General features: G+C 52.3%; 4 protein-coding genes and 1 non-coding gene across 5 annotated transcripts; 3 read left to right on the top strand and 2 right to left on the bottom strand.

The window, feature by feature from the left end:
- The first annotated feature begins 7,327 nt into the window (after positions 1-7,327).
- Positions 7,328-10,240, top strand: BZA05DRAFT_384908 (uncharacterized protein). The gene is made up of 3 exons (XM_051482355.1): positions 7,328-7,698; positions 7,770-7,945; positions 8,014-10,240. The coding sequence occupies exons 2-3, from the start codon at positions 7,825-7,827 to the stop codon at positions 10,062-10,064; spliced, it is 2,172 nt and encodes a 723-aa protein (XP_051343547.1). The 5' UTR covers positions 7,328-7,698; positions 7,770-7,824; the 3' UTR covers positions 10,065-10,240.
- A 767-nt stretch (positions 10,241-11,007) lies between these two features.
- BZA05DRAFT_384910 (uncharacterized protein) lies at positions 11,008-12,884 on the bottom strand. The gene is made up of 4 exons (XM_051482356.1): positions 12,135-12,884; positions 11,660-12,075; positions 11,514-11,605; positions 11,008-11,458 (listed from the first exon to the last, which is right to left on the bottom strand). The coding sequence occupies exons 1-4, from the start codon at positions 12,755-12,757 to the stop codon at positions 11,072-11,074; spliced, it is 1,518 nt and encodes a 505-aa protein (XP_051343548.1). The 5' UTR covers positions 12,758-12,884; the 3' UTR covers positions 11,008-11,071.
- A 3,836-nt stretch (positions 12,885-16,720) lies between these two features.
- BZA05DRAFT_384911 (uncharacterized protein) lies at positions 16,721-18,867 on the top strand. Its single transcript, XM_051482357.1, has one exon. The coding sequence runs from the start codon at positions 16,764-16,766 to the stop codon at positions 18,474-18,476; it is 1,713 nt and encodes a 570-aa protein (XP_051343549.1). The 5' UTR covers positions 16,721-16,763; the 3' UTR covers positions 18,477-18,867.
- A 2,464-nt stretch (positions 18,868-21,331) lies between these two features.
- Positions 21,332-23,274, top strand: BZA05DRAFT_456443 (O-methyltransferase-domain-containing protein; the record flags this gene model as incomplete). The annotated part of the gene is made up of 4 exons (XM_051487554.1): positions 21,332-21,580; positions 21,655-22,200; positions 22,255-22,610; positions 22,675-23,274. The coding sequence occupies 4 exons, from the start codon at positions 21,332-21,334 to the stop codon at positions 22,865-22,867; spliced, it is 1,344 nt and encodes a 447-aa protein (XP_051343550.1). The 3' UTR covers positions 22,868-23,274.
- A 3,602-nt stretch (positions 23,275-26,876) lies between these two features.
- BZA05DRAFT_t30 lies at positions 26,877-26,957 on the bottom strand. Its single transcript has one exon. It is a non-coding gene; the product is annotated as a tRNA-Gly (tRNA).
- Between the last annotated feature and the right edge of the window lie 89 nt (positions 26,958-27,046).

The following is a 27,046-nucleotide window of genomic DNA, read 5'->3' on the forward strand; positions in this document are numbered from 1 at the left end:
GTCGTGCACGGTCTGGTCGCCCCGCGTGCTCCGTCGAGATATAATTTCGCTCTCGCTCCAACCTCTTCGGCAGGAGACCACGATAGCGATACCCATGGAATGTTTCAAGACTCCCTGGAAGATGAGAGTCCTGTTATAGGGACACCCAGAAGCTCTTCGGAATCGCCTAGTACCCCACATCGTGACAAGCGATCGCGGACCGACCACCCCGACACCTCGCCTGACCCGGTAGGAGTCTTTCCTTGGTGGAAGGAATCACCCATGACATCAGCTCAAAGCGATCACATTAGCTCCGAAGACGAATATGGGTATGGAGCCAATCAACCATCGGACTCGGATGAGGGTGATGAGCCTGAAGTCGCCCTGGGCGGATATTCTTACCCGGAGGAATTCATTGATGAACTATTCGATGATCTCAACAGGGACGACCCTCCAATTCCAGACGACGATCCGGAGGACATGCTCGGGGTGGTGGAGGCACTAGATATCTTCGGTTACGGGATACTAAGCGCTTTGACGAAACAGGAAGCCGTCTCGCTGTCAATGTTCCTCGCGAAAATCAAGAGCAAGTCGCCACGCGAGGGATATCGAGCATACCAAGAAATACTGGACATTTTGATTGCTGAACGTCCTGTGGACATTCGTACCATACATGCTATGCTTGAGAGGAAGACCGGAGTGCGACACATACGTTACCAGGTACGCAGACACTGTCCGAGTTAATGTTTTGGCTCCCCAATGCTGATACCTACATTACCAGGTGTGCGAAAATAACTGCTATTGTTTTGCCGAAAACCCCAACGCAGAAGCCTGTCCTATATGCGGAGAGCCTCGTCCTGATCGTAGGCTCTGCAAGAAAACATTCGACTGCATCGATATCATTCATCTCCTCCGTCTGAAGTACTCCCACGCGGCCACCGCAGCCCGTTTCCAGGTGTACAGAAAAGCACTTGCTGCGGACTCTGGATCCCATTCGGGAGAATTGCGAGACATATGGGATGGCAAGCTCATTCGCCGTCTGCAGGAAGAAGACATGCTTAACCAAGACACCGATCTGGCCTTTTTTTGCAGTACTGATGGCGTCAACCTCTTCCGCAGAGGCCGCCAGCATTCGGTTTGGCCTATAGTTCTCGTCAACTATAACCTTTCACCGGACATCAGATTTCGACAGGAGAATATCACTTGTTTCGGAGTTGTCCCAGGACCGAAAAAGCCGAAGGATTTCAGTTCTTTCCTTTATCCGCTTGTGCAGCAGTTCAAGGCATTGCACAGAGGTGTCCCTGCGATAGACGGCTCAAGACTCAACGCCGAGTTTCGAATGAGGGCCTATATCGTCGCCATTGGGGCTGATATGCCTGCAAAGGACATGCTGATGGGACTCTCCGGTCACTCTGCGAAACACTATTGCAACTACTGCCTGGTTCGAGGAGTGTACAGTCAGAAGTGCAAACATATGTACGCTCCTCTTCGGGCTCCTGCGTCACCCGAAGGAGCCTCCGAGAACGCGAACCCGGAATGGCGCTCGTACAATGCCGATGCCTTGCCCTTGCGAGACCACGAAACAACTCGGATGCACGCCAGACACGTCGAAGACACTGGTGACGCTGAAGTCACCGAGAAGACAGGTGTCAAGAATTACACGGTGCTATTGGAGCTACCATCTATTATCTTTCCTTGGAGTTTTGGGATCGATTCCATGCACTTATTCTACCTGAACATTGCCCAGTACATGCGAGACCACTGGTTAGGAACCTTTACTCCAAACATATCCACTATGGACGATGAGACAGCATTAGGGAAGGAGGAGCCATACCAAATCTCAGGAGGCTCATGGCGCGAGATTGAGGAAGATATCAATCAGATGGTGTTTCCTGTCGCGTTTGGTGACAAACCTCGGAGTATCCTTGCAAAAAGGCTCAAGGCCGCAGAATGGAAGACGTGGGTGCAGGTATGTTTGACTGCCAGCCGCATTAGCCTTGTTTATTTTCTCACCAAGTCTCAGGTTGTATCTCCCATCGTCCTTCGGAACCGACTCGCCGAGCCGTACTATTCCGAGTGGATGAATCTCGTGGAAGTATGCACAAGAAGCCCATACTCGTTCGAATTGGAACATGCTCCCATAATTGAAGCTAAGGGATCAACAGGCTATGACTACGGCGACCGGCTACTCGATTTCCAAGGACCAACAAGCGTCGCTGCATGCTAAGTTTGTTCGTTTCGTACATCATTACGAAGCCCACTACTACCAGTACGATTTGTCCCGCGTAGCAGCTTGCAAGACAGTATTTCACGCCTTACTACACGTTGGAAAAGCTGTCGAGTGGCTCGGCCCGATGTGGAGTTACTCGCAATGGGTAATGGAGCGTACATGCGGACTCTGGACCCCACGGGTGAAGTTAAAGAAGGCTGGATACATCGATCGGCATCTCTCGCTGGTCATCCTTCACGACACACAGATACAGTCGTTGCCTATGGCAGTTAGGCTTGACATGCTCAGTGATTCGCCGTGTCCCCATATCCTGAAATATATGCGTCGCCAACTTGAATCGCAACCTGGCGAAGAAGCCGTTGAGGAGGATGACCGCAAGTCGACATATCGCAGTCCCGAACACCAAGCGTCTCTACATACACGCGCGGGGGAGGTAGAATTGACATTCAAAGAAGTTCGGGCTCTCGTGGATATGCTTAACCTTTACGACATGAGGATTCCCGAAGAATTGAATGCTATTCTAAGGGACCCCAAAAACATCTGGCGGCCCACAAAAATATATGTTCGAGCTTACAAACATCTGCGTACGAATGACCGTCACGTTGAGAATGTTCTTTCTAAAGCCTATGTGAGGAGCAAACGATTCGAGCCCGGTGTCAGCCGCGATGCAACATTTGTCCGACTCGACATCCAGGGTCAGACATGCTTTGGACGAGTTCATTTCTTCTTTCTCTACGAAATAGAGCACGAGAATGAGATTGGTGGTGAAGGGGATGTCGACAAGGCAGTCAGCGTCCAGATGTTTGCATTCTACGATCCCATTAGGGTGTTCCTGGATGAAGGTGTTTATCGAGTCCACGCATCCGAAGGTGATCCGGCGTCGATGCCCTCTCGACGACTTACCGTTGTCGATGTAGACCAGATAGTCGGGCTTGTCGGTATTGTCTATAACGGTGATGGGGCATTTTTTGTTTGTCGGGACTCATGTTTCTTGTGAAGGTTTTCATGGTTAGATCGGTTGTTGGGTACTTACAGTGTGTATGCCTGTTGATTGCTGCAGAATGTACGCAGGGAAAAGAATTACGTATGATACGTACTTGTCAGCTTTCACGTATTGAGAGGCTAATACGCAATGAGGAAGCGCGCAATTATTAGCTTTACGCATAGATGAATAGACGTGTTTACGAACGCGTACGCATATAGAAAGTGACACGCTTGTGAGGATAACCGCTAGTCAGCCTTTACGCATTGAGAAACTAATACGTAATGAGGAAGGGCGCAATTATCAGCATTACGTATAGAGAAGTATGAACGTGTTTATAAACTCGTACGCATATAGGAAGTGACCCGCTTATGAGGATAAACGCAAATATGTTCTACACGCATATTTGAGCGCACTACGTTTAAAGTATCAATGTGATTATTGAACTCTACGCATATAGGGTACATCATAAATGCGGCCACGCGCATTTAGTTTCTCAATGCGTGCATGACGTATTTTGGGAGCTCCTAAATGCGTCGTGCACGCATTACTGGAACCCTAGGATCTGGGTAAAAAAGGTGTATTTTTTACAACAGTAAAATTTTCGTAAGTAATTCTCAAAGTGCGGTGCCAGTACTGTCATTCAACGTATTTAGCATTTTTATATAATATCTCCAATCCCTTTAATACGAAGCAATTGTCTACATCTCGCCATACCGTATCTACCTTCGCGATGGCTATCATCATACTTCGAAGTTCGTAGCGAAAGCGAAAATATAGGGCCCCATTCTTTGTCAATGCCGCTTTCGCGAAGTAGTAATAACATATGAGTAGCTCCAGTCACTTCAACTTTCTCTAACTGGTTATGAGATTATTTGGATTTGATCAAGTCGTCGCCGTAGTTACCGTACACGCAAAACCACCACAGTGAGAGTGTATTACGGCGGTCGAAGGTGAGAATAATAGCCGAACATGGTCAACACACTGTGTTGCAACACAGTGCTGGTCGCCCCACACCACAACAGAGCGCCTACCGAGACAAAAGAGGAGGCAAAAGAGAGAGAGATAGAGAGAGCGAAAAAGAGCGAAAAAGAGAGAGAAAAAGAGAGAAAAAGAGAGAAAAAGAGAGAAAAAGAGAGAAAAAGAGAGAAAAAGAGAGAGTGGAAAAGAGAGCGGAAAAGAGAGCGGAAAAGAGAGAAAAAGAGAGCGAAAGTTGCGAGGGACGGTAGGTGACAGCGAGGAGAGGAGTTTGGTGGGGTGGGGATGGGTTAGGGGTTTACATGTCACGGAACTACTAACTATCCCTTTGGGTGGAGAGTCCAGGGCGGGGTACTCTGTACTGTGCATTAGCGTGTGTTAAATGCATTAGCGTGGGCCATTCAGGCTAGTAGTAACAGTGTATTGAGATAGGTTCGAAGCATTGCAAAAGGCAATCAACCCACACAGTTAGAGTCATTGAAGGAATGACTCTAGTCACCGAGAATTATTGACTCTAGTCATCGAACAGGAATGACTGAGTCATTCCGCGAAGTGAAGTCGAGTGGATTGCACTGTCATCGATATTTGGGCGGTTGGTGAAAATGCGACTCACGAGAAGTTCCCGCGACCGATGAGATATTATGATATTTGCATAAGAGTGAAACCGCGAATAACAGCCGTGATGGAATTTATTTCCGACATCTCTTTGCTCACTGCTCAGTAGCCAGCCTATCCTAGATGGGCGCTCAGTAACCCAGCGACGCCGTCGCCCTGGCGATCACTTCATTGCTCTCTTCTGTGAAATCCAGTAACATTCACATCATGTACATTTTCACCCGCTACCGGCTTCCCTGCTTTCCTCCACGCCCACCCAGATGTAGACAGATACTCTCTGACCGGAACCCTTTGCTAGAGATGATTCATCTAGCTGCAAGTCCAAGAGACCTTGCTGCTACCAATGCCGTAGACATTCGCCAGCCTCAATGATATCCTGCTTAATGCAGGCTCGTCGGTCAGTAAGCAGTAGCTTCGCGCCATTAAAAACTAGTTCTGGTTCACATGAGGTGGCCGGAATCTCAAAGATATCCAGAGCCGTACGGGCAATGTCAGGATATGCGGTAACCTTGGACTTCCAAAAAAATGATCGGGTTGGTGACATAGGGTTCCGGAGCTTCGCGCAGCCAACGGTCATACTGATATAGAATCGGAGCTTGCTGGGCATTTCTGCCACGGCCACGTCCTCGGGAAGTACCTAGTCGCCGTATGGTTGTCCTGAACAGGTCTTTCATACGGATTAAACCACGTATTACTGAAGCGACAACTCGAATCGGAACTGCCAGTACCAAGATTGTAACTAGCAGCCAGGTCGGAAGCCACTGAAAAGTGCAAAACATTACCAACCGGCTTATATGTAGTTTCCCACAACTGGCGCCGGACTAAACGGCGTTGTGGCTGAGCTGTCGGCGAGATGAGGAAGTGAAGGAGGAGCTGTAGGCGAGAGGGAAAGCATGTGGTCGTAGGAAGCGTCTAGCCCGCCAGCCCAAACGCCTTTGGGCGCCGCGCCAACGTAGCCAGCCCAGACTCCAGAGATCCAGCCCAGATATCCAGCCCAGATATCCAGCCCAGATATCCAGCCCCGCGCTGAGTGGACTACCAAGCACACTGCCATCACATTCGCACTATCATTCTGCACCTAGAATCCGGTCAGCACTGAGTACGTAGACAATGTGGGATTCAATGTACTCCGTCACCGAACTTCTTCAGGTCTGTTGAGCACCAACACACGCCACTGCTTCCTCCGGTCAATATTCACCGGGATCCCTGATCCGGCTTAGTTATAAACCATGGTAAACCGCGGTTTCTGTGTATACGATTGGCCGGCGAGAGGGTTCCGAGCGAGAAGGTGTCATGGATGAAGAGCATCAGCCCTACCGGAAGACGGTTAATTCACCGGTCGCTTCCAATACACCCTCCACTATGTAGGGGCGTGGCTGGTCGAGCATTCGGGGGTGTATCTTCGGTGAGATCTGGGGGGATGGGGTCATCAATTAGTTTCGCATAGGTACAGCCCGTCCGAACTACATATGTCGAAGGAGTCGGGGTTTGACATCGGAGGGGTGTGTTGAAAAGTACGAGTAACATTTTTTCGATTGATTCGCAAAATACAGCGGATGACCAGCTAGACATGCCAGACAGAAGCAGAAGTAAGTATGAAAATAAACAGCATTCTGGAGGCGTGCAAATATTACCAAATATTACCGATATGACTAATGTGCAAAATCTTCGACGAGTGAAGATGTTGCTTGATGATGTGACTTTTGAAGGAGAATCGCGACAGGGTGGCTTTGGGTGGGGATGATTGAAACGAGTGATCGAGGTTGATGCAGTGCACACATACCACCGGTAGTAGTTATTGGTGGTTCAGTATATATGAGCATCTGCCATCTGGTCAGTGGTCAGGGCTATTCTACGCTAGTTAAGTCTAGATTGGTAGGGCTGAGATCTTACTCATGGGGAAGGAATATGAAGAAGAACCTTGCCGCCATTACCGTTGTTTTCCTCCAGCTGAAACCATGAGGCTGAGAGTTCCGGCGGGGCAGGTGCATCGCTTTACATCGAATGACTGGACCATAAACGTTGAACCCCGATTAGGTAGACAGAGAATCCACTGGTTGAACATGGATGGCGGCGGGTGGGGCTATGCGAAAGGATACATACCATACCGGTGAGCATTTCGGCAGCAATCACCACAGACGTGCGTAGAGTCTAGACCTGTCATATCGATTGTTGCGGCTAGAGCTCTAGACACTAAGCTTGAATGCAGTGAGGGCCTCTCCTATAGGCTATTAATCTCAGCATGGACACGACTTAATACATCCCGAGTCGAAGCACTCCACATCACCGGCGTGGAGACTTTTCTGCCGGCACCTGCATCAAGTGGGCCGCCACGTCAGGGTTGCGTACGATTCAATACCCCGAACATTTCAACACGGTCTAGTCCGGTTGATTTCGCACGGTGTAGGAGTATCATAACTAGTCTCCATTGATCTCAGGGCCGGCGTAGAAATGATATCAGTTCGCCTTGGGGGCGCGATCTACATACGAGGGTTAGTTACAACCCCATGTGCTCTAGTATACTTGCTAATCTAGCGAGTCTACAGCAAGGTGAGCGGAACGTGCGCTAAATATCATCGGGGTGAGTGTTTATTCGCAAGACATCTGACACGGCGCAGCCCGCTTGCGCCATATTTAGCAGCAAAGCACACTTCTCAACCCCCTCACTCACCGTCGACTCTCGACTCTCGAGGACGCCTCCACAACCGCCATGGCATCACACTCTCAGCCACCATGTTGGCCACACATTTTGTCATGCTGCCTGCTGGCCGGCGAAGCATGGACTACTCCATGAGGAGAAAGTACCTATGTCCCCACTCTGACTACTGGTAGGGTCCCAGGCAGCCATGCCATAGGACTGACTCAATGCTCCCTTCCAATGGATATTCACCCCTCACAATAGACCCCGCTACGGGTAAGCACAGCCCTACCACTTGTCGGACCCTCAGGAATATGGCGTGAATAGATCTGTATTTAATGCTCAAGTCTGCCGTCAACTCTACCCATATCACGGCAGTTCCAACAGCATCTTTCGCTTACCATGAGAGCTTCACACCTATTACTACGAGGCGCGAGTCTGGCGGTATTCGCATCCACATGTTTGACAGCAAGCACTACAGAAATTGATCCATGCGAGAAGCTCGGCGGCATCCAACTCACAGGTCAGTAGTAAACTCTCACTCCCGGTCAGGCGTGATTGAAAGGCACATTACCGATACGGTGATACCAGAGGATGTCAACGGTCCGACAGCATTTACGCCCACGGAGGCCCTCAACTGCTTGAGATCGGTTCCATTCTCTGCCGACGACGCCACCGAGCTCATTGAAACTCTCCGTCACACGAATGCTTGGTATGCTGGGCAAGCCTTCTACAAGGTCCCTATAGAGCCCTTGCATGAGCTTCCAGCGTTCGACGTCGACAAGACCATCGACGGGATCGAAGCCAAAGTCAAGAGCGGACACTACAAGAATGGATTCGACTTCTTCCGCGACATCGGCCTGGTACAGACGTCCTATCGCGACATGCACACATCGTTTTACCCAGCTTGTGGTGACTACTACCTATTCAAGTACACACATGATTATCCCCTCGTGGCCGTCTCGGATACGGCAGTTGGGACACGGGGTATCTATACCTTGAAGAGAAATGGAACCACGGCGAAACCGAAGCTAGACAAGCAAGTCGAAACAATCAATAGACTTCCTGCGGAGGAGTTCCTGATCAGACTGGCGTCTGATCACCCTGATCTTTGGATGTACCACGATCCCGACACCAGGTTCAACATGCTGTTCGAAAACTATCCGTGGGAGCAGAACTCGGGTATCTTTAACTTTCGTCAGTACTTTGTAGGAGAAGAGGAAGAAAAGCTAGAGATTGGCTTCGTGGGAGGCGAGAAAGTCCAAGTCCAGTGGAAGGCATATTTTCAGAATCTCGAGCTTCAATTCAACTCGACCGAAGAACTGATCCAGAATGTTTGTTATTTGTCTGCCGAGGAACTCAAGCCGCTTTCACCCAAGGTTGCCGGGCCTCTCTGGAAGGAGGATCCGAGTGGAGCTCTCTGGAGTAGCGCATTTTCCCCCGAGGTCGTCGAAAAGAGAACGGCCGCGCCCTTCCCCGCCACTACCGCTACCGACTCACCTGCAACCGCTACCGACTCGGCAGAGACGTCGGCGACACCCACGACGTCAATAGTTGGTTATCCAACTCCGGTGTCCCGCAACGAAGATGAATCGCTCGTTTGGTTCCAGGATCCAGATGGTGATAATGAAACGGTGATTCTTCGGATTTCCACCTTTGACATAGAGGAAACCGACAGCTGGTCGCTCTTCCTCAACACGACTTTGCAGGCTTTCCACGAGAAGGGTGCGAAGAGACTCATCATCGACGTCTCCGGAAATGGTGGAGGAACCGCCATACTTGCAAAGAGATTTGTTCGAGTCCTCTTCCCAGATCTATTTGACGGAACCGACGAGCCGGATTACTATGCGAACATGCGATATCACTCAGCCCTGGACAAAGTGTGGAAGGCTGAAAAAGATTTTGATCCGGAGAACCTCCAACACACCCTGCTGAACGAGTACGTAAACCTGAACGGCACCAACTTCACAACTTTCGATGAGGTTCTTGGCCCATACCGCAACGTCGCATTCAACGACTCGTTTACCGCCATGTCTCTTTGGCGACCCGACCTGGACAAGACCGACTTCGGGTCCAATAGCGAATGGAGCAAGGAGAACATCATTATCGTCGGGGCTGGCCAGTGCGCTTCTACCTGTCACAACTGGATGGAATTGATGAGGAACGTCGGCGTCCGCACGTACACGTTCGGTGGGAGGGCCAACAGCACAGCGATGCAACCCGTCGGTGGTACCAAGAGTGGCACCGTTCACGACTTCAAACAAATGGTTGAGAAAACTTGGGCAGCGCTTGGCGATACGACAAACTACAAGGACGTTCTCAAGTACCCTCGCGCCCGTCTCGTCAATACCAGGATTGGCATAGAAAACCAGTTCCGGTTAGGTGAAAACAACTCGACGACTGCAGTACCGCTGTTCTTCAGGTGGTCGCCTGGCTGCAAAAAGCTTCCGTACTCCAAAACGACGGTGAACGATCCAGCGGAGATGTGGCGGGCTGCCAAGGCTGCTGCGTGGACTACGGATGGCAAAGCTACGGAATGCGACAAGCAGGCAATCACGCCCCCAAAGAGTGGCGAGGAGACGCCTTTGACGAAAATTGGGAAGGTGATTTGGGAGCATATCCATTTTGGGCCGAAAAAGTAGTGTGTGTGTGTGGGAGGATTTCTAGTAACTAAGTTGAGTAGTGCTGTTAGTTATCTCTTTTGGGTGTTTGTTTTGTATTTTATGGAGGCTCGTTCGGATATGACTTTATGCGCAGGAATGTTTGAGAACCCGTGGCTTTGAACGATTGGAAGGAAGTTGAATATTTGTGATTAAACTGCGCGATCGGCTTGCCATGAGTGTTCCTCGGGATCCAGACTGGGCGGCCACCATAGGGAATCGGATCATGCACAATCACTCAACATTCTCGCCAGGACAACGGAAAAAAAAGGCCCCGCCATCGAACTGCTTTCAACCATACCCAGACCGGGAAGCGGTGGGGATAATGGCATACATATTAAAGAAAGAAAATCTCCCGGCATGAGAGCTAGCGGGTTCTCCCGAGTCCCTCGGCGAAGTGCGTAGGCGGGCAGGTGCAGGTGCATCATAGGTAGTCCTTAGTCAACGCCCCACCTAAAAAAAATGCGCCGATAACTATTATACAGCTCCCCGCCGGCGAGAATAATAAAGCGACTGTGCCACAAGAACGGGATCGAGAACTGCTGATTCCCGCGGTCCGCGCGAAGTGTAGGGAGCGGGGGGATGGCGCGGAACGGAGGCTTGCTTCCGGTCGGCGTCGAGATCGTCTCGACGAAGACGAGTGACCAGTCGCAGGTGGATATGGAGCGACGAACCCATCTGCATGGATGGATAGCTACTAGGAGAAGAAAGATTCTTTCACTGGGTGTAAATAGAAAGTATCACGCGGATCGACATCCATTACTGCTTAAGGTAAACTCCGTTGAACTACTACTGGTTTTCGAGGACGTTCAATAAGAATATCATCGTTTTCAACCAAGGAGAAAAACTCTTTGCTGGGTATTTGAGGGCAAGAATTCAAACGTGACGTTCACGATCAATAGGTAGTCCAGAGTATCGCTGGAGAGTGTATGTACTCGGTGTTTATTCAGCACTTGCTTCGGAGGTGGGATCCCCGAATGCAGACCGCTCTATTTCTTGCAGTGCCTCATCTCCAGCCACCTCAGAGGGGGATACACCAAAGCGGCCCAGGCCATCATAATGGGCACCCCCAGATCTCCCTTCGCCCTTCTAGCGATTGGCCCTACCCACCAGACCTGGGACATGCCCAGGATGGCACCAGCCCATCCCACCAGGAAAGCTGCCAACGCGGCGATGCCAACAGGGAGCTTCTCCGGCTTATCCCAATCCTCCCATCTCCATTTACGGTGTCGGCGGAAGACGAGCTCGTCGGAAAGTTGGATCGTTACCCAGCCGGCTACCCATGGTCCCATGAGCGCGAGGAAGTTCTCAAAGATTGTGAAGATGCTGTTGCGACCGACGATGGCGCAGATCGTGTACACAAGAATGCCAAACACCTGGTACATATGATGTTAGAGCGGCCGAGAGACGTTGGGGTGAGGGGGGTCTCACGGTCCAGACTGCACGCGGTACTTTTTCCCAGCCGCGACCCAGGATCTGCCACGCCAGGGCGGAGCTGTAGATGCCGGGAATAGTGTTTGCGACTAAAGATGTCAACCGAGGACCAGGGAGGAATAGGCGAGAGGAGGGTCACCCACTGGGACCTAGTGCCAGCACTACAGCGCAGAACTTCCCGAATCCACCCAGAGGCGTGTATGCTTCCGCCATCATGGCACCTGGACTGACGCTTAACGCATCCCCCCACTCGATCTTCGAAGCCGCACCCGAGGCGAGCCCAACGCCAATGAGCTCGGAGAAGAGGAGACCCAAACACACGCCGATGTGTGACATCGTTCCCACAACAGCCCGTGGCATGGTCTCGGAGTAGTAGACGAAGTAGTCGGCCGAGCACATACTCCAGATAAACGCCGTGTTGAAGACGACGAAGAAGAAGCTGATTTGGTTCCCACGGATGACGTCGGGTGTGCCTAGGGACGGCGCTGTTGTGTTGAAGTTGGGCCCCGCACTGCCGATCATGATGAAATAGACGATGAGTGAGGGGATCATAGCGTACCTACAAATAAGTTAGATATGTTGTCGCAAAGATGGCAGCGGCTGACCCGACTGACTGACCGTTCGTAGACGTGGAAGACTCTCATTCCGACCACACAGACCACCATCACAACGATTCCCGCAATGATCACCCCCACGACAACGCTCATCTTTCCATCCGTCGAAACCGCAGACAATATCTGCCCCGTAATCAATGCCGCCAACAGCCCATACCCCAGAGTTCCAATCAGCTGCAAGCAAGCGCAAAGCTTAGCCGGCCACCACCCAAACACGAAGCGCAAGATAACCATGGTCCTATTCCCGCTCTTGGGACCCAGGCCAGATATATACGCCGGGCCGACCGCACCGAGGATATTCCCAAACAGACACAGCAGGGCGGAATCCCTGAACGAGAGCCTGAAGACCCACGGCCCGAGCATACCGACGAGGGTATTATTCGCGACGAGATTGATGGAGAACCAGCTGAGTGCGATCTGTACAGTCCCGAACAGCGACACCGGGTTGCGGTCGCTCGGAGGCACTCGCTGGATCCCGCGGGCTTCGACGCCGAAGCGGTCCTCCCATCCTTCGATGCGCTCGAGGAGTGTGCGCGAGCTACTGGATCCGTCCGGGAGTCCAATGTGAGGAAGCGGCGTCTTGCTCGGTGTCGGCTGCCGCTCGAGATTGGTGGGAGTGACCTCCATGGCGGCGTGGATTGTTTGACTCTCAGAGCGGCAGTGTACTGTTTAAGTACCCCTCAATGCTCATACCTAGTATCAGGAAGAAAAAAAAAGGTGACGGAGCACCCCTGCGGAGAAAACCCTCTTATCGGTTAACATAGAGTTAGATTATGATCCTTGCGTGCATGCAACGTGCCGGCTGACAATTGTCATACATATCCGCTGCCGGAGTCGGAATTTGCGGTGGCGGGAAATGATCATTCCAGATTCGACACAAGCGCCAGGCAATATAACCGCATCGGATTGTTTCATGACACATCACTCTACACGGTATCGGGGTCGAGTCCCTTCCTGCTCTGTACGGTAGTACATACGGGCTCGCCTCGAGATTCTACATAACCACCAGCTAAAGACTGGCCAATATGCTCTCACTAGCAATACCTGGCTTAGAAAGTATCGGCCCATGGCGCGCTGCAGATGGTGTCATTACAACACGCAGACTCAGCAGTAGTTACCATATCAAAAACTGTCCGCAGCGGATGGTACGACAGGAGACGCTCCGGACGCGGGTCGCCGCGGCCCACCGTCTGGGGTTGGAATACGGGTCAGATCAGCGGCCGCGATCACATGCCACAGACGTCAAAATCACGCCGAACCCTTCGTTAACAATATTCGTCGCACCAAAAAACCAAACCAAGACACTGTCCTCGCCATGAATACCTAGATCAAATGGAGTCGCCAGGAGATGGAGATGGGTATGGAGTCCCTCGGGCTATGACACTATGTGGAGATTCAGAGTGGCCGACAATCGATGGCGGTTGTTGCGGCCGACCGAGTTGGAGTGTGGCGCTCGGCTGCTCGCAAAATTGTTGGGTGAGCAAGTATGATACATAGAGTACCTAGTCAAGTGACGTAATCCTGGAAGTTAGTAGGCGGAAATGAAAGATGATGCAGAAGGTGAGGTTTATTCAACCTCGAAGAGTCATTTAGTATGGCTCGCCTTCGCTGCCTACAACGTTTGGTGTCACTCGATTCGGCTAGTCCGGCTGACACCACCATTCGGATCCACCGATCCGACTAGCCTCTCCTCCTTCCATCTTATCAGATTCTTCATCTTTCATGTGTTTCTCTCATAGTGGTAGCAGACGACGGTACTCTAGTGATTGAAACCTCTGGTAGCGAGTCATCCCGCACCTCCGGCTCGGCAAAACTGAGTATATACTGAGGGAGCGCGGGGCCGAGGCGCCTCTGTGTTGCGGAGAGCGGGGAGCGGTGAGCGGCGGTATGGTGGGACTAATTGTTATGGCGGGCAGACCCGATGCGGTCGCTCAACGTTGAAATCTTTTCTGTTGATGCTTTTCTGTTTGTCTTGTCGGTCGGTCTCTTGTTCTATACATCAGACATTATTCAACACCACAGACATCCACAAAAAAGTTCATAAGCCTGCTTTTTTTCTTGTTCTTTGCTTTTCCAATTGAATCACGTTCTTCATATGCTCGTACCCGTCAAGGGTCTCTCAGTACATGCCTATGATATTTCTCACCTATCTTGAGTGCTCTCGGAAGGAGGTCATGAGCCATGGCAAGTTCATGGCATGAAAGATTCTGGAAGAATCCACAATGCCATGAAAATCCCTTTGGACCCCTTACGCCGTTGTGCACATCCTCGAACTGTTTCGCGATGGATATGGTCGGCAAGCTCTGACGTGGAAATCCGTCGCAACTCATTGGTCCAGTGAAGTCGGAAGTCCTCGACTATGTAGAGTACTCCAAGCTTACCGACAGCCTTGTCGCGTACGCTGGGGTTGCTGCTGCTGCTGCTGAGGAGCTTGAGCTGCCATCGCAACCGAGAAACATTCGATTCGTTCGAACTCTCACCACGGCCGACAGCATCGCGCACGGACGGATCTTGCGTAAGCTTAGCCTCGCGCTTACTCTCATTTCGCCGGCCACCGGTGATCGTGGCTGAATCGACGGGTGCCTTAGGCGGCAGCCGGACGCGGGGTCCCGGGGCTGGGGGTGGGGGTCGGGACAGTCAATCGTTCGTCCAGTCCGTCTTTGAGGTTGCCCGGGACGGGACGGAATTAGTCGGGCTGAGGAGAACAAGGACTACGGTCTTCCGGGCTGGCGAAATGAGGATGGATACCCTATCGGGCCCGGAATTGACTGGGACACTAGGACACTGCTGGCGGCGTAGAGCCACGCAGCGGCGCCGGTGTGCGGATGTGTGGCTGCTAGAGGTGGATCGTTCGGGGCTCGTCAGGGCATCGGAGACAGGCCTGTTGGTGCCATGGCCCAGTGGCATGCGTGCAGCCAAGTCTGACGTACCGGTGTGTATTTAGAGTACTCTCCTCTCCAGCGAGTCAAGCGGGAGCTCATTCATGATTGGTCATGGGGATTCGAAATCGGCCGGCTTTGATTTTCCTTGTCGATAGTTATGGTCTTTTGTCACGCTTGAACTTAATTGAGCTTTACTGTGCCAGCACGACCAGCAACCAGCAGGCCCCTTCCAGCAGAACCCTTCTAGCTGGACAGCGCCTCACGTGGTCCGCACGAGCTAAATGATCGGCGGGCTGCCGCCTGAAACCTGGCATGCAAGTGCTCAGCAGCTCACGCGAAAGGGTATCGGACGGCAACGGGCGGGCACGCCAGATCCGTCGCCGCCGCCGCTAGCCGGCCTCCCCGAGTCCCCGCCCCGCTGTGGGTAAATCAGCCCCGTCTCCGAACCGCGGCATCTTTTACTATCTATCCTACGGTCCACCTACATAAGAAGTACTTGCATCCCCAACTACATAACGACCAACCAAACACACTGCCAGCAGGTTTTCTTTCAGAGGGTATCCTGGGTATCCTATAATCGATCACCACATGTGGTGGGCCAGCAGCCTCATGCAGGATTACTTCCCCAATTAACTATCATGCACGATGCTGGTAGTTGGGCGCAGAAACATCGGTTTGCAATGTGCATGCTGGTGAGATCTCTATTTCTGCAACCGAAACACGAGACGAGAGCTGAAGCCAACGCAGTTCGCACTTCGCAGTTCGTATTTGACATCGCCCGTTCGCGGTGCGGACGAGCGAGCTAGCCAGTCTAGAGTACTTCCGGGTATCTCTCAGCTTCCTCATAGGGTGTGTAAGTAGTCGGGTTTACATACGGGTTCTCGAGTGAAAAGGATCCCGGTCAGTATGTAAGGCTGAGAGCCTGAGAGGGGGCCGTAGACATGTATCTAGAGTATCTATGTACTCATAGTACAGGCTACATTAGTTAGATACTAGTAGTACAGTGTTGAGGCTAAAAATATCCCTATTGCCGAACCTGAACACCTACTTCTAAGTTCTAACTTCATACTGTCTCAGACTCTCAGTGCTCACTGCCCACTGCTCACTGCCCACTGCTCACTGCTCACTGCTTTCAATCGCTACACAGCCACAGCCGCGATCCGTTCAAAGTATCCATAGTTACCTGGCCGCAGTAGAGTTACCCATCACCACTGCTCGACTCTGGTATGTACTGGTTGTCGTCAAACTGAAATACCATACCCATTGACGTATTTGGCTGGGCGCCGCTTGCTCGTGCCCAATTACGCGAATCACTCTGTTTGCCGGATCCGAATTGAGTTCGGTAGGTAGCGATTTCAATCCCCCATCTGTATCCTCTTGGTAGTCATACTTACAAAACCACATCCAAGTTCCATGGACGACCGGCTCCAAAAGCACAGGCCCACCAACGCCGCAGTCCCTGTCAAGCACACAGCCAATCCCGATCGGACGGGACCGAGAGGCTGACGGCCGACCCTGTGATGTCCCCCTCTCCGTCCCCTATTTTCCAGTGCAGCTCGCCCACTGCCCAGTGTGTCTGCCCCGCAATTTTCCTTCTTTGGGGGTGTGCATGATCGAGTGCCACTGTGCCACACACGCCTTGAACGGGAAACCCTATCTGTGACCCATAAATACCTTTGCTCTCCTCCAACCTTCTTCGTGGCGGGCTCATCCTCCGACTTCGACAAAAAAATTAAATTTTTTATCCGACGATGGCGCTTCAGACCGGCTATCGATCGTCGACCACGGCGGTGCAGCAGCACGGCACGACGGAGGTGCGGCCTCGTCGCCGGCCACGGCACTCGGAGCTCCCGCCGCTTCACACCAGCTTCTCGTCGCCAGTCCGCTCATCCGTGATCCACCCCCCGGCGCCGGTCACGGTCGAATACTACGCGCCGCAATACCCGGCTGCGGCGGCCCAGCGAGCACTGCCCGCCGGTTGGTCGTCGTCGTATCCACAGCTGCCGCCGAATGAATCTCCGCAGCTGCTACCGCCACCATATCCGAAACATCGCCGATTTCCCACCCTTCCTCCGCCTGGGTTCCGTACCCTGCCCAACGGAGAGAACCCTTACAACTTGGCATCGAGGCCTACATTTATTGCAACGATCCCTCCGCCTCCAGCAGTGTGGGAACGGGAGGATTATGTTCCATTCGGAAGCCATAATCCTCTAGCTCCAACTCTAGCTTTGGCTCCGGAAACATTACCACTGATTCCCAGCCGGCCATCCCGTACCGATTCGACAAAGTCGGGTTCGGTCCAGGATTTGGCAGAGGAGATTGCCGCGATGGTGCAGGCAGAGATCGACGAGATAGAGCAAGAACTTCTGGCACGAGGAGCAGCGATACCCCCTCGAGATGGCCAGAGGTTAGCGGTGGAAACTGACGTTCACTCTGCCGTCTCGGCAAAGCTCCTCGCGCCTTTCAATGCCGTATACGCATACGCCGAGGTGAGCGATCATGATGAGCACACGAACGAAGATCCTGCTTCAGCCAATGGAAATAGATCGTCCCCCTCGTCGTCCGTATCTGATCGTTCCACTCGTTCGCTGGCCTCGTTCTTTGCAAGACGCGACTCGTCGGATACATTCTCCAATTGCACTCGCCCGCCTTCGGTGGCATCGCTCGCGGATATTGAAGACTACAAAGTTAAAGTCGCTGGTGTTTCACTGGCCTTACCTGGGATCGCCTGTCCGAAGGAAGTCCAGGATGCCCCTGATAATTTTCGACACGCGGACAGTACTAAAGAAGCTACGGAACCTCTATACACGCGGCAACCACTAGTTGTATCCCCTTTGTGCTCGCCTACTTCATCGAACCCTCCGCCTACGACTACTACCGTCGAAGGCCAGCCCGACTACCGAAGGTACATGGAAAAGATACCGTCGCCTCTTTCAGCTCCTCCGCTCCCAAATATTCCTTCTCCTCCGCCACCGATGCGTTTACCTCCTCCTCCTCCTCCTCCCTCTTACCCGCCTCCACCGCCTCCTCTGCGTTTACATCCGCCTCCGCCTCCTCCCTCTTATCCGCCTCCGCCGCCTCCAAACATTGCACCCGCGTCGTTAGTCACGACACCCACACCGGTCGCCTGCGATTCCACGTTCCTGATCCCCCAAACGCCAATCGAATCCTCCGCCGAATCCGAAGTTACGAAGACTCCGGAACCAGACTCAGATAATCATCTCAGTCTTTTCAGCCTGGTCCGTCAGACGTTGACGTTCGCCGAGAATCTATGGACCGATCTCGACGAGGAGAACGTTTTTAAGGATAACGACGATAAATGCAGCATGATGACAACAACAACAACAACAACGGAAAAGGTCACCACGACAACACAAACGTCAGAGATAAAGAGGATATCTACAATTCGACGAGTCGCCACCATCCGGCGAAAGCGGCGGGAAGACTCGACCTCGACCGCTTGACGGCGGCGCTATATTTCATAATGTGTATTTTTCTTTGTCTACAGGCTATCCTGTTCGCTCTCTTCTTTGTTTTCGGAGTTCTGGCTACATACTTCTTCTTGGGTCTCTCATTGTTCGGTGGGCAGCGATATATATAGGTTTATTTATTAATATTTGGCATACCGGGGAAACAAGACGTTTTCTCCTCTTTAGAATTTCTTCTTCTTTGCTCGCGTAACTATTGCGGAATTTGACTAGTTTTTTTTTAATCTTTCTGTGTCCATCATCATTCGGGCCTGCATCATGTGGCTGGCTGACTTTTATTTTTATGTATTTTAATCATGCATTCTGCATTCGACCTTACCGGTATGATTCCGTACTAGGTATATCATGGCAGTAACATACACACCGGTTCTCTGACCCGTTGCAGAGTGGCCCGACGTGAGCACTGAGTTCCCCTCTGCCCCTCCGCCTGGAGGCTGGCCCAGCATGGCGATGCTGGCTTCTTTTTTGTCAATCATTGATTGATTTGCTTGCGACCTGTCTAAATCATACTCCGTTTCATTTCACTGTCCACTGTCCAACCTAACAACCTAATGCACGATGTTGGCTCTGCACACCTACAAAGGTCTTATGCAGCGTTGACCGGTCGGTCGGTCGGATTGTGCGAGTGAGATATCATGACTCCTTTATCCGCGAGTTCGATGGCCGCGCAACAAAGTCTGTGGTTTGTGCTTTTGCGGGCCGGCGGCGGTTTCCGATACATACATTTTGGCAGGTTTTTCTTCCTCTCGGGATTTCCTTCCGACAGTTCACAGTGCACAGTTCACAGGTACGTCGTGGGCGCGTGCGCCTACATAAGAAATTCACCTCGAGGCGCGGCAAAAGTGCACTTTCCTACATAACCGTTACGCCTACATACCCGCTACTCGTGTGTATAACATACATAGCATAATAGCACGACTCACGAGTACTTACTTTCTTACTTCTTACTATCGCCTTCCTGCCCTCCCCCCCGTGCGGCGGCCGCCGCCGGCAACTAACCAACCAACCAACCGGAGAAAACGTATTTGTCATCCGTTGCTACACACAGCTGCTCCCACCGACTTACGTACGGTATGATACGGTCACCGAGAGTAGAGGAAAGTAGAAATCGAGAGGCAACGAACGGAGATACATGCGCTGGTATCCACAGGTACATTTATCATGAAGATACCTCAGAATCCGGGAGATGCCGCGTCCGTCCAACTCCACCGTCAGGGTCGCCGTCGGTCCGGGAGACCTAGGTATGCAGCTGCCGCGCTTAGCGTGTGCATGCCAACAATCTGGCTCTACATATCATACGCCTCTCGATTTCGGAGACTTTTCGCAGCGTCGCCGTCGTCGAGTCGTCGACGTGTCCAAGCCACCCACCGGCTCGGCTCCTCCTTCGGCAGGCACGGACTGGACTGGCGTCATCAATCGATCACCATGTGGCGCTTTCTTCCCCATTATCCATCTAGGTGTGCATACCACTGGCTAATAACTAGAGTAACTAACTGCATATATAGCTGCATAACTGCAGGCGGCGTTGGTGTTTTTCTTTTTTTTTGCCTTCCCCGCTCTTCGCCCACACCCGAATCCACGTGGATGGATGGGCTCTGGAGAACTGCGTGAAGTAGTGTGGGATTTGGGGGTCGAGGCGCTTCTGTGTTGTGGGGAACGGTGAGCGGTGAGCGACGGTATGGAGGGCCTAAGTGTTGCGGCGGGCAGACCCGATGCGGTCGCTGAACGTTGGAATGTTCTCTGTTGCTGCTTTTATGTCCGTCTAGTCTGTAGGTCTCTTGTTCAACACATCAGAAATTATCAACCACCACAGATATCCCCGAAAGTCATGGACCTGTTTTTTTCTTTCTTGTTGCTTTTCTAGTCAATTGAATCAGTTCATCCGCTGCCCGTACCCGTCGAGGGTCTCTCAGTAGTTGACGGCAGCGAGCGAGCAAGCCACGCTAGCGTCGCTACCGCCTAGACCGCGACCAGCTAGCCGGAACTACCAATAGAGTAGACAGTGAGCATGGGCTACCGCGGAGAAATGCCTGTATGTAACCACTATCCGGGCTTTTCCTCACCCGCGTGGGTGGTTCCGCGTCATCCGAGCTTCCCTGATCTCTCCCCTCAGCTGCAGCTCGGGTCGACCCACGGTATCTAGATAGAGTACATATCGTTCCTGGCATTCTGGCGGTTTTATGGCAACCGGTAGGTACTGAAACGGGTCTGCCAGACTGGCTTCGATAGGCGGTTCCTCCCCATACGTGAATCTTCAAAGTTCCTATGCATACTAGGTACATACTCACGTTCATATCCCCCAGCAATCCAAGGTGTTGTTGCGCCGGAGGCTGAAGATAACTACATAAAACTTGTCGGCTGCCAGTGGTAGAGATCAGTCGACGGGTCATGCCTATCACTACTAACTAGCTGGAACTTATCTTAACGCTGGATATACATATCATGCTTGTACCCAGCAACCTGCCTGCAATCGCGAGCTGCGATGCCACGAAGCTGCCCAGATGCAGCGATGGAAATAAATACGCATTTATGCATGCACCTTTAGCTAGGTAGCAAGCAGGCGCATCGGGAAGCAGACAAGCGCCAAAGTTCCGGCACCGTGTAGGAGTAACGACCCTACCGCCCCATCCCGCTCCAGTATTTCTACTTTCTACTTAAGCCGACAGCCCACCGATCAGAACCCCAATCTCGACTCCACCCTCCATCCTCCCAGCTCCCCCCCACAGACGCCCCCGCCGCCGGTCACAGACTCAATGTCGACTTCACCCTCCACCACCACCACCACCATTCCCCAGCGAGCCACAGACACCCCCTCGGCGGCCAAAAACACAATGGCGACTTCAACTCCTCCCCCCTCCATCCTCCAGCTCGCCACGGATATATTGGCCCATGCGAAAACCATCCACCAGCACCTCGAGTCCAACGGCATTCCGCAGCCCGGATTCGACCGCGATTCTCCCCTCCACTTTCCCTCGGATGCCGAAATCCAAGGTTCGCGTATGGCCTTGATCGAGGCCGCAAAAGCAATCTACGACCTTGCCGTCGGGCCAACCAACGGCATAACCTGGAGCTCTCTCACGGTAAGCCATCCTGTTCCTCCCCCCCACCCCCGGGGTGTTTGGCTTGTGGCAACCCATTATAACATCCCTACCAGAGTAAATTCGAGACCGTAGTCCTCCGCGCAATCACCACCTACAACCTCGCAGAAGCGGTACCGCTGCACGGCGAAGCCTCGTTCGCACAGATCGCGGCGGCATCGAACCTGCACGAAGACTTTGTGACGCGCATAATCCGGTACGCGACGACATCACACATCTTCAAGGAGTCGCGGCCGGGCTGGGTGATCCATACGGCGGCGTCGCGGGCGATCCTCGAGGACCATCTGCTGCGCTCGTTCCTGGCGATCAACGCCGACGAGGGACTTTCCGCCGCCGCAAAGATCAACGAGGCGAACGATAAGTATGGGCATACTGGCAGCAGGTATGAGACGGCGTTCTGCGTGGCGAATGGTCTGGAAGGAGAGGATATGTTTGGTTTCATGGAGAGGCCCGATCAGCAGTGGAGGAAGAAGAGGTTCGCCGAGTGCATGCAGTACCGCGCCAAGAACGAGGAGTCGACGAGCGCGGTCAACAAGGAGTGCGATCCGTTGCTGAATGGAAGCTTCGATTGGGATGCGATTGGTGAGGGGCTTGTGGTCGACGTGAGTCCCGAAAAACTCCCCCTGTTTCCGGAATACACGCTAATATCGATACAGATAGGAGGAGGCCTGGGACACATCTGTGCGTCTATCGCGCGAAACCACCCGAAGCCTCGGTTCCTGGTCCAGGATCTCGCATCGGTGGTGTCACAAGGCAAAACCTCAATCGAGTCCGAAGAGGAGTCCGTCAAGAGTCGCATCTCTTTCATAGAGAGCGACTTCTGGAGCCCGCAAACCGTCGAGGCTGATGTTTACTTCATGCGATTGGTCATGCACGACTGGTCGGATGAGGGCTGCGCTAAGATCCTGAAAAACATCATCCCTAAGATGAAGCCGAACAGCAGGATAGTCATTGTTGACGCCATCCTTGCCGAAGCGAATACCATTCCGAAGCTGTTTGAGAAGCTGCAGAGGTATGTTTCTTTTTTCTTTCACTGTAAACCGTGAGAGTGGGCCGCTGACTGCTAGCGTAAATAGGACGTTGGATCTGTCGATGATGATGCTTGTGGGCGGTAAAGAGAGGACTGGACAGGACTGGGAGCTGCTGATGCGTAAGGCGGATCCGCGGCTGAGAATCGTCAAGATGTCTCTGCCGCCCGGTAGTCAGTTTGGGCTCATTGAAGTGGCATTGGACCGACGGTCGGCTCCATTCCTTTCGGGCAAACTGTAGGTTCGAATTTGAATGCAACGAATTTCGTTCCTGTGCAGTGACCTTGATCGAATTCATCGGCGGTGAACGGTGGTGTCAACCTGGAGGGGCCGTGACATGTGACTCGTAAAAAAGAAAGAGCACGAACTTTAGATCGATAGAGATGATAGCAAGCGATTGATACTAGGAAGATGGTATGAACCGTATCGGCTCCGTGCTGTCGGAACTTGAACTCTAGCATGGCTGTGCACTCGGCGTAGTGGAGGTATACCGAGCAGCCTGCAGGCGCTGCCCTTTGCCGAATCAGCTACTCGCATCTATTCGCAGCCCAAACATCACTCGGTTCCACCTACACGAGTGAGCTTCCGTGCCACATCCATCTCGATTCCCGCCGCTCCCATTGATTGTAGGAAACAAAACCGGCACATACACGAAACAAAGGAAAACCACCATATGTCCCTCTTCCCCGCTTCCCCTCAAAGCGATTTCAGATCCAGCCCCAACCACTTCCCAGCTTGCATTACAGAGCCCACCTCCCACCATCCACTTCCCAGCCCGATATCACCACTCCCACCAGCGAAAATTTCAGGTCGCCAGCCGTCCACCACCAGCCTGCATGATACCACGAACCGATACCAGTACTCCCCACCACCCAACCGGCGTCCAGATGATGTATAGGGCCGCGGCGGCCGCACAAAGTGTTGCTGCGGTGAGCAACACCTTGCACGGGAGCGAGTGTCTGCTGTCGCGCTCGAGAACCATGAGGCCGGGGGCGGGCTCCGACATCTTGGTGAAACTATTACTACTACTACTACCAGTAGTAGTAGCTGGTGGACGGCGGAACTGCGTGATCGGCGCCATTGATGGGCTATAACTAGTAACCAGTAGCTAACTGGCGATAAGTAAGTGGGTAGTCGTCAGTTTACATTCGTCTTTTTACGGAAAAGGGACCGTATATGTAGGTAGGTAGAGTAGTTATTACCTGCGTGGTCCTTTCGTTGTGATATCCGGTGAAGCTGCGGAGAAGCGGCGGTTCAAGAAATGGTTTTATGAGAGTCCGAGCGTGTCCTGTCAACAACTGGGTATAATATGCAGCCGAACTTATTCCACACTTCGGTGTAGCCCCTTCCGAACCGACGTATATATAAGCAACGCCCCGCTCGACGTTACTGTGTTGTGTTGACAAGCGCCGACGGAATTAAGCACGCTGCACAGCCGCCTTGTCAAGTGCTGACCGACCGTAACGGCCCCCCGCGGTGTGCGACACACGACGTGCGACATGCGACTTGGGATGGCGTCAGACATCCCCTCTTCGCCCCGTGTGCCTACCTACCTACCTGCCTATAGCGCCTACCTACCTGTGATATCTGGTCGGGGCAGCCGGATATAGAGTTTGTTAGGTATGTAGCATAAGTAGGCATCATATCGACTCAGTCTGGATCGATCGTTGGCTGTAATTAGCCTGCAGCGTAAGATTGGAGAAAGCAACGTAGGTAGCGCTCCAACCAATAGCGGGCGTCGATGTCTGTTCTGGACTCTTACTCTTGGTACGTTTAAATAGTCTCTTCCGACCGGAAGACTGAAGTAACTAGGGCTCGTATACGTATTGCTTCTATGCATATGTAATGGTGAAGTGTAGGAGTATGAAGATGGAAAGACTTGATTGCTCATCCTTCTCGAATCTCGTCTCAGCAGTAGGTAGGTCCTCTACTCTATATACATGTATCCAGATCATAGGTAGCTACCGGTTCACTATTCGGCGACCGGCCTCTAGCACTGTCCCGGTGTCCTCCGGTGCCTAAGGTGTCCTCCGGTGCCTAAGGTGTCCTCCGGTGCCTAAGGTGTCCTCCGGTGCCTGAGGTATCCAAGGTGTCCTCCGGTGCCCACGGTGCCCGAGGTACCCAAGATGCCCGAGATACCCAAGGTGTCCTCCGGTGCTATCGAACGTTTAGATCCGACAATCACGGTTGGTGGAGGCGAATGCTAAGCTTTCGACTAATCAGTTATGCATAGTAGTACCTACCGGTACTGTCGTGAAACTCCTCGTACAAACAAGGTATGTCTGTAGGCTAGAAATAGGCTGTAGGGTTAGGGGTCTTCCGTTCCGGTGGGCTCCTACCGGTAACTATCCTAGTCTTGAGTCCTGGCTCCAACGGCGCACCGCCCCGCTGGCACCGCCACCGTCACCGTTTCTTACGGCGCAGTGAGGGACCAGGTACATAATACCTACTGCTTACAAACCCTAGGACTTTTATGTAAAGTTGTTCTTATGTACATAAAAGTAGTTGCGCCGGTGACGCCGATGATTACCAATTCCATGGCGGCCCCCGTTCGATGCGGAGGTATCTGCAAGTTTTACGCATAAGCACTTGTTCGTATAGCCGTAGTGGTCCAGCCTATAATCAATTAGAAGGTAGGTACCTATCAGCCAGGATCTCTTTTCGTGCCCAGGAAGGGTTGATTCGAGCTATCCGCATGGGGAATCACTCGTCCACCGGCTTTTTGGGTAGGGGGTCGCACCATTAATATAGATAGAGCAGTTGGAGGGCAGGGAGGGCTAGCTATCTCTGTACGGCATACAAAAACGTAAAGCCAAAGTAAAATCCTGATATTGACAAATCACTCTTCTCCGCTGCCCCACGGCCGAGTGGGGTGGGCTCGGTGGGGTGCCACTCCTTTGGATACCTCATTGTCTCAAAGTTACCGGAAAATCGGACGAGGTATCAATGGACCGCGTGATGCGTCGGCGCAGCGAGAATAGGTAGTAAACGCATAAAGGTGGTGCGAATTCGGGCTAGTCTAGTGTTAGAGGCTCAGAGTCTAAGCACCTGTACCTAGTAGGTAGCTGAGGGTACGAGATCATCTGGGGAGGTCGAAAAGTCGGAGAAACCTAGGATGTGGCAATTGGGCCATGATTGTTCACCGCCTAGGAAGTGCAGCTGCCCCCCGACAGTCGCTGCTCTCCTGTAGTACGGACCCTGATATCTCTTCTATCTTTCGGCAAGAGCGAAAGGGTCCCAAAAATGGTTCTGTAGGACGTTAACTCTCACAATCCGAGTGCGTCCGAGTGATGCGTGAAGGACTTCCGTCACAACGAAGTGCCTTATCCAAGTAAGGACTCACCTATCTACCCCTAGATTTCAGTAGAAGTAACATCGAAGATTGGAAAACCGCGATCTTCCAGTCCGACACCATAAAACCCGTAGACCCATATATCCCCCATCCCACGACAAAGGAATGATAATGATACATTCTGATGATGGCTCAATGCTGCGAAGTCCCGGGCTACATACGACCATCAATCTACCGATGTGGCCATATTCTTAGTCGAAAGGTAGCGGTTGGATCGGTTATATATGATGAGCAAACAGCCTTTCGGATTGTTCTGGATGGTGGGTAGGTATCTTCTCACCACAGAGGTTGAAGGCCCGATCCCATGGGTGCAGGGCTGTTAATAGGGCCTTCAGTCCGTCTTTGGGGTGGCCCAAGACGGGACGGAGTTACTCTAGTCGGGCTGAGGAGAAAAAGGAGTATGTACAGGCTTTCGGGCCGGCGAAATGGGGACGGATACCTTACAGGACCTGGAATGAAATGGGAAACTAAGACACAGACTAGCCAGAATAGCACACTAATGTTATCGGGTACCATAGATACCTGTAGGGTATCCGCGCCATTCATTCTCCGGACTGGACGGACTAATCGTCTGGAGATTCAAGAACCTGCCCGAGACGGCCCCGGCCTACATACAGTCCCCCAATTAGACTGGCGTCCTGACGGACGAGTCACCACCCTGCTATGATAGTAGACAAAATACCATTGTCTCAACGTTTGCACGGGCGAAGGGTGCCGAAACCCATCTCGAGCCATCAGCTGGGTGCGGGACTGGTGGACTGGTGGACTGTATTCGCAAAACCAGCGAAACAGGCACGTCCAAAAACCGAGAAGGGCGACAAAGAAGCATCAAGTACACTAGTAAAATAAAAAGATCAGGACGCAAAAGAAATATTCTGGAAAGAATATCTATATTTGATGATTCAGCCGGGATTTGAACCCGGGTCGGGCGCAGAATGCTGGATGGCAAGCGCCCATGATACCCCTACACTACTGAATCGAGTGATGGCGGAAGTGGCAACAGTCTTCTCATAGTATAAAATATATCTCCTCGCTCTTTGAAGACACCACTATAACCGCCGATTTCGC

Source organism: Tricharina praecox (assembly GCF_024521635.1).
Source record: "Tricharina praecox strain CBS 144465 chromosome Unknown BZA05scaffold_2, whole genome shotgun sequence".
Lineage (NCBI taxonomy): Eukaryota > Fungi > Ascomycota > Pezizomycetes > Pezizales > Pyronemataceae > Tricharina > Tricharina praecox.